Source organism: Arvicanthis niloticus, chromosome 13 (assembly GCF_011762505.2).
Source record: "Arvicanthis niloticus isolate mArvNil1 chromosome 13, mArvNil1.pat.X, whole genome shotgun sequence".
Lineage (NCBI taxonomy): Eukaryota > Metazoa > Chordata > Mammalia > Rodentia > Muridae > Arvicanthis > Arvicanthis niloticus.
The window spans coordinates 50,961,348-50,968,995 of NC_047670.1; the positions used below are offsets into that span (position 1 = coordinate 50,961,348).

The 7,648-nt window shown below is 49.9% G+C and overlaps 1 protein-coding gene across 1 annotated transcript; it reads left to right on the forward strand.

Moving 5' to 3' along the window:
• The first annotated feature begins 1,118 nt into the window (after positions 1–1,118).
• LOC117719265 (gasdermin-D-like) lies at positions 1,119–5,679 on the forward strand. Its single transcript, XM_076912297.1, has 11 exons — positions 1,119–1,274; positions 2,170–2,393; positions 2,614–2,806; positions 3,328–3,496; positions 3,755–3,857; positions 4,077–4,127; positions 4,424–4,513; positions 4,640–4,812; positions 4,887–5,031; positions 5,131–5,204; positions 5,335–5,679. The coding sequence occupies exons 2-11, from the start codon at positions 2,174–2,176 to the stop codon at positions 5,575–5,577; spliced, it is 1,461 nt and encodes a 486-aa protein (XP_076768412.1). The 5' UTR covers positions 1,119–1,274; positions 2,170–2,173; the 3' UTR covers positions 5,578–5,679.
• The last annotated feature ends 1,969 nt before the right edge of the window (positions 5,680–7,648 follow it).

Here is a 7,648-nt window from a genome sequence, read left to right on the forward strand (position 1 = left end):
CACTGGGAAGACCAAGGGAGGGAGGGGTAACCAAGAACAGTGGAACAATTCAGAGGAATCTAGCCCAAATGATCTAGAGTCATGTGAAAATCACTCTGCACACTCATTCTTCTCAAAAATGTGGTTTTACCATGTCACTGCCCTACCCTGTCATTTACCAACTATTGATTGACTATTTCTCACTTGTTTCAACCGTAGAGCCACAGGCCTGTCATCGTGTTCCGCCACCTGAATGACTTTCAGCCAGTTCCTGAAACTGACCTGGCTTGCTTCAGAGAAAATTTTCCATGTCCCTAAAAGAACTTTAAAAGCATCTATATATGTATATATTCTATAAAAATGATTTTTATAATTTTTCATTCTTCAACTCACACACATAAAATAATTTTTGTTTTGTTTTGTTTTGTTTTTTCGAGACAGGGTTTCTCTGTGTAGTCCTGGCTGTCCTGGAACTCACTCTGTAGACCAGGCTGGCCTCAAACTCAGAAATCCACCTGCCTCTGCCTCCCAAGTACTGGGATTAAAGGCATGCGCCACCACCACTCGGCAAAAAAAAATTTTAAATCTCAAGAAAAACTTTAAATACTGCCATAAACAATGGTGTATACATATCTGTCTGATCTCACAGTGCTTATTTTTATTTGGATTTCTTTTTTTATTTTATGCATATGAGTACACCACCATTGTTCTCTTCAGACACAGCAGAAGAGGGCATCAGACCCCCTTACAGATGGTTGTGAGCCACCATGTGGTTGCTGGGAAGTGAACTCTGGACCTCTGGAAGAGCAGTCAGTGCTCTTAACCACTGGGCATCTCTTCAGCCATCTCTTCAGATCTAAGGACATGCTTGTTGGCAACTGGCACAGTTGTATACCTCTAGAGAAGTCGATTCAGATCTTTTACTATGGCCCAGGTGTTTAAGAAAGAATTAGCGCTTTGAAGTTGTAGGAGGTAGGACCAAGAGAAACCAAAGCTCCCTGTTACCAGGATCACAGGGGCTTTCCTAAGCCAGAGCTTGCTCCAGGAAGGAGGGGGTGGCGAGGGCAGGCCACGCCTCACTGTTCAGGGAAGAAGGGTTACTTGAAAGTCTCCAACTGCAGCTGCGCCATTTCACTTTTGAGTCCTGAATCCCTAGAACCACTCCCTGGTTCCTGGGAGTGCTGGTGACTCCCGTTGCTCCGGGGTTGAACAGACAAGAGACCCCTCCCTGGCACCCCAGCACATCCTTGCTTCTCTTGGTGAGCCAAAATACCTCTGCAGGGGTGAAGATCAAGGTGAGCCACCCCATTACTCAGCCCCTCCCAGAGCCCAGCTGCTCTTACTCTGGAGTGGTCTCTACTCTGTGGCCTGGATGCCTGCTTGTTAAGTTGGGGATTCAGCCTTCCAGAAGCCCCACTCTACTGGACATCTTAAAGAGATCCTAGCAGCTAGGGCGTAGCCTCTATGGAGGCCATGCCCTAGAGATATGGTGGGACCAGCCTGGTTTGGGCTTGATGCTGGCAGTGGGAGTTGGGGAGTAACAGGGAGGGGAATGGGACACTCTCTAGGCTTCTGGTCTGAATGCTGAGTCCCTGGCCCACAAGTCCCACCCTGATCCCCAAGGGCTTTCTTGCCTCACTCTCCATCTTTAGCCGAGAGACCCGGTGTCCTAGGGGTGTAACTGTGACTCCACACTGCACAGGATGTCTGTCCCAGGCCTGTTTTGTCCTTTGACCCATGAAAGTTCAACAGGCTCAGGGAACTCAGCTGTACATGACAGCCCTAGAGGAAACCACAGAACCCTAGAACCACCGAACCCTGGCTTTGCTGTGGGCTCCTGTGCCAAGTCCCTTAGAAGTGGGGGCTCCAGTTCTTTCCACAGCCTGGGCCCTCACCCAGGGAGCCCAACAGGGTATCTTAGACTTCAGCAGGTGGCCAAGGGTGACAGACAGTAATTAATGGTGTGGATAGTGCAGGACCTGCTGCTATAGACTACTTCCCCCACATCCTCAGTCAAGTGCTGGAGATCCAGGGAGAGACAGATAAGTGAGCCACAAAGTGACCAGTGTCCTCTGTGTTGTGTTGGTCGGGCAGGATGTGCCAGGACTAACAAGGCAAGGCTACTCTGAAAGGGTGGGGTTCCTGAGAACTGGAGGCAACTAAGTATGGACCTCTGCCCTCCGCCCCCAGGATCATGACATCAGCCTTTGAGAAAGTGGCCAAGAGTGTGACCCAGGAGGTTGGTGGCAGCAGAAGAGATCTCATCCCAGTGGACTCCCTTTGGAATTCAATCACCTTCAAGCCCTACTGCCTCCTGAGCAGGAGACTCTCAACCTCATGGTTCTGGAAACCACGTTATACATGTGTCCACCTGTCAATCAAGGATATCCTGGAACCCAGTGCTCCAGAACCAGGTATCTCTTTACCCTCTTCCCTCCTCCCCATCCTGAGCCCCAAGATTGTATAGAAGAAGGGAGTGGGTAAAGCCCAGCCTTCCTTCTTCCTGGGCATGTTCAGTTCTATGCCGCTGGCCCTATTTATAGAGTGGGAAGTTCTGTAAAGGCCCCCACTGCTACAGAGGAAAGACAAGGCAGTGGCTACTGGAATAGGACTGTAGATCTGCTCTCGTTTTAGAACCAGAGTGTACTGACCCCTTCAAAGTCTCTGACTCCGTCGATGGGAACATTCAGGGCAGTGTGGCGTTGTCACCCATGGGAGAAGGGAGAATTTCCGGTGGGGCTGCAGTGTCTGGCAGTTCCAGTGTCTCCATGAAAATGTGTATACTGAGTGTGAATCCAAACATCTGGGAGATCATGCGGCGTGAAAGGTGAGCTCAGGAAGGGGTGACAGCTCTCTTACCTTGAGCAGTCATGCATTTGGGACGGTTGCTGGGTTCTGGGCATCACAAGGGTTCTGAGGCAGTATCTCTCAGCACTGAACAAGGGAGACCCAAGAGGAAGGGAGCAGTATAAACAATGTCAGGTGGGAGGGATGTTAACCTTGGTTGCCAGGACTGTATCCTGAAGATCTGGATATCAAGGAAGGGCCCAAGTCCCTTGGTTCAGGCTGAGCTCCTGGTTGCTATGGAAAGGGGGTGAGATGGACTTGGAACATTTATGTGTCGTACATAATGGACTCCCGCCACAGACACAGGTGCTCACTTCTCCGTATTTGAACTTGTCATTACCCTCACAAGCACCTAGACACTGTGGGGAACACCCTTAAAGGGTTCGCAAGCCTGGTATCCACAGACTCCTGGATCCCCTAACCTTTCAATCTCACCTGTCAGCAGGATGGTAGGGAGGGAGGCTAGTCCATGGTGGGCAAGCCCTGGCAATCTTTCTGTAGGCACCTGCAACAGCCTGAGAATAAAATCCTGCAACAGCTTCGGAGACGTGGGGATGACGTGTTTGTCATCACTAAGGTGCTGCAGACAAAGGAAGAGGTGCCGATCACTGATAACCGCAGCCGGGAGGGCACAGGCCAGTTTACACTGCCTGTAGCCTCATGCTTACAGGTATGTTATGCTAACCCTAACACAAGCCTAGTCCTACTTGGGCACACAGCAATGGTAGGAATCTTAGAAGCCAGGGGCAACATCCCAGGCAGTGATGGAAGACTCTTCTAAGACCCCTCCAGAAGCAAGCCATAGCCCCACTTGCCCACTTACCTGGAACTACTTGAGGCTGGATCGGACATTACCAATGACAAGCCTGTCACCAACACTCCACTCATAGCTATTCACTCTACACCTGAGCCCATCTCCATCCTTCAGGGTGAAGGCAAGGGCCACCAAAGCCGGAAGAAGATGGTGACTGTTCCTGCAGGCAGCGTCTTTGCATTCCAAGTGGCCCAACTGCTCATTGGCTCTACATGGGGTGAGTGGCAAGGGACTGTCTCTAGAGTCCAGACTCTGTGGCAGAGAAGCGCTTCCGCTAGCCAGGGGATGCTGTGAGTATCTGACTGATGATCTCCAAGACAAGATGGTAAAGTGTGCCAGGAACTGAGATGTGGGTCATAGGGGCAGGGTCTCATGAGGTCCCAGGAGCCCTGGGGTTACGGGAGTTGCTGACCTGCTTGCTTTTCCCTGCTGCCAGATATCCTTCTCATCTCGGATGAGAAACAGAGGACCTTTGAGCCCTCCTCAGGTAAGGCCCCAAAACCTCTGACCCTGCATACCTCTTAGCTTTGAGGTGTGCTGGGTTCAGGGCATGAGGTGGGTACATGCCACACATACACATTTATACACAATGGGTGAGGCTCAACTCAGATAATGTTGCTGGGCCGGCTTAGCTTTCCATCTGCCCTGAGCTGTCATTAGGAGGAGGGATGGATCTCTGAGGGTCCAGGGAAAAATCTCAGTGCTCTTTGACATGAGACAATGGTCCCTGGGTCACTGCACAAAACAGCTCTTTCCCTTCTGACATCCTGATTTGTTGCCTAGACCACAGAAGAGAACAGGACCAGAGGCGCCCTAGATTTAGTCTGCTTGGTGTACTAAAGCCCCGAAGCCACCCATATGCATTGGTGTCTGGTCAGTAACCCCTTGAGCCCCCCTGGAACTCCACAGCTCCTGCATCTTCTCCCTAGACCACACCTCTTATCTAATGTTCCCCAAGACCTCATGGGCATCAGCTGGTACTGCCCTTTGTTCCTCCAGGTAAAATCCCTGAGGAAGAAGTTATCAGGAAAGACTTCCGAGGGCTGTATGCAGAGGTGAAGGCTGGTGCCTCAGTACTGGCGAGCTTGGAAATGGAGTTGAGACAACAGCTTCTAGTGGACATCGGGAGGATTTTACTGGACCAGCCCAGCCTAGAAGCCTTAGAGACCTCAGTGAGTGAAAGTGTTGGAGGTGGACAGGGTTTGGCCAAACCTGCTCAGTCTCACTTACTCCTTCCCTACCTCAGCTACAGCAGGGCCTTTGCAGTGGTGGGCAGGTGGAGCCTCTGGAAGGCCCAGCAGGCTGCATCCTTCAGCGTCTGCAGCTCAATTCTGGACATGTGGTCCGCAGAACTTCGGCCACTATCTTCTACCTGTTGGGAGCACTGAATGGTGAGCAGCCCAAGGAGGCATTAGTAGAGGACAGGAAGGGAGGACTGGGTTCTACATTGAGCATTCTGGAACCCTCTCTCAGACTAGATCTCTCCCCAGTGCTGACTGAAACTCAGCGGCAGCTGCTGGCTAAGGCTCTGGAGATGACTGTACTGTCAAAGCAGCTGGAGTTGGTGAGAGGACCTGGCCTTGAGGATGCAATGGGGCCCCAGGGGACATCAAGGTTGACACGGGAAGGTGCTGCTTCCCTCGTGCTCAAACTACAGGCAGCATCTATAACCTCTTACCCTCCTCTCTTGGTAGGTGGAGCATGTCTTAAAACAGAGCACCCCATGGAAGGAAAAGTGCTCTGTGTCCCTGCCCTCCAGGCTCCTTGGGGACAGCTGGCATGAGGAGGCTCCCACCTGGGTCTTGCTAGAAGAATGTAGCCTAAGGCTGCAGATGGAGCCCCCCCAGGTGCACTGGGAACCGACCTCTCAGAGCCCCACATGTGCACTCTATGCCTCCCTGGCCCTATTGTCATGTCTAGGCCAGAAACCTCATTAGCCTGCAGGCCTCCCTTCCAGCAACATCCCCATGTCCTACCCTCCAGCCAGGGCACCATCTTGCCAAGCCCAGCCTCTAGGAAAGCCAAGTACCCAACTCAGTCACAGGGTTAGAATGCAATGAGACCCAGGTGTTGGTAAAATTAAATAAATGTACAAACAAAAGCATAGTGCTGCGTCTTTGAGGGATGCTGGATCATCAGTAGGATGGGGAAGGGTGGGGTTTGCACTCACAGAATCAAGATGGATACAATGGCTGTCACCTCACTCCTGTCACCTACTGACAGGTAGATTCTGATCAGTAAGCAGACTGTGGGATGGTTGGAGTGATGCAACTTGAACAAGTTTTGTGACCCAGGTTGCAAAGTGGGGAATGTTTGTGGAATGAACAGGATAGCCCTTCATGGGCCTAAGGGAGAATGTTCATCCAGACTTATTTCCAAGTGGGAAGGGGAGTTCTGTCTCTGCAGGTGGGATTTGAAAGACAGCAGAAGGGGTTTCCTAGCTTGTGCAGGGATAAACAGGGGTTCCAGCCTAACACTTCCAAGCACACCAGAGAGAATGCAGCCTTCAGGACTTGCTAGCCAGAAGGGACTAAACATTCCACTGTGGCTGGAGAGTTAAACTTCTGTCCCAGGCACTGTTCTACTGCTGTGAGGTGACTCCATGACCAAGGCAACTCTTGTAAAGGAAATTGTTAATTGAATCTAACTTACAGTTTTAGAAGTTTAGTGTATTATCATCATGGTAGTGTAAGTGTTCATCTGTGATTTGCCAAAGAATGATACCCCAGACTCAAATAGTATGTAAAAAGTATTTTATTCTGCAGAAGTCCAGCATGCCAGGGTCTCTCATTACCAAGACAGAGAGACAATCAGGTCAGCTCACACGTTTTAAAGCACATTAGAATTCTGGGACCGATGATCTTTATCTTATTCTAACTCTAGGCATCCTTTATTTTTGTGTGAAGGCTGGAGCCTGTTTTTTCTTTATCTTCTTTTTTTTTTTTCTATTAATAATTGACTTCTTTGGGCTAGCCTGAACTGGCCCAGTAATTGGCCTACTCTTCTTAACTACCAATTTGAAGTCTGTCATGGAATCAGCCTAGCCTTCTCATTAGGAAGCATGGTGGTAGGCAGGCAGACATGGTGCTGGAAGAGCCGAGAGTTCTACATCTTGACCTACAGGCAGCAGAGAGAGACTGTGTGCCACACTGGGCATAGCTGGAGCATAGGAGACCTTTGAGGTGAGCCTACACCCACAGTGACACACTTCCTCCAATAAGGCCACACCTCCTAATAGTGCAGCTTTCTATGGCCAAGCATCTAAACACATGAGACTGTGGAGGCCATTACTAAACCATCATATTTACAATCATCATCATGACAGGGACCGTGGTCACCAGAACTGGTGCTGAAGAAGTAGTTAAGAGCTCCATCCTGGTCCACAATCTGGGGGTGGGGTGGAGGAGGATAATGGGCCTGGCTATGGCTTTTGAATCCTCAAATCCCACCCTCAAGGACACACTTCCTCCAACAAGGCCATAACCAACTCCAACAAGGCTACATCTCCTACTCTTTCAGAGTAGTGCCACTTCCTGGTGACAAAGCAGTCAAATATATGAACCTGAGGCCCATTCTTACACAAACCACCACACCATCAAGAGAACTAACAGTGGAAATGATATTACTTAAAGGGCCCAGAATGGCCTCAAATATCAAAGAGCCATGTTGCAGACAGCCCTCTCACCGTAGCGTGCTCACACAGTGCTCCACAACTTTCTAGCCCACCATTCTCCATTGAAAACATGTTACTTTGTCAGGTCAGCACACAGTGATGGTGTTTATCATGACACTTTTATACACTTGTATCATTAAACCTGGAGTTTGTTCCCCAACTGCACTTTCTTTCTCCACCAACCAGCTGGTTTCTTTCTTCTTCATAAAATTCCTCACATCTGCTAGCCACTATCCCAGTGATTCTCAACCTGTGACTCATGTCTCTCTTAAGACCATCAGAAAACACAGATATTTGCATTATGATTCATAGCAGTAGGAAATTTACAGTTACAA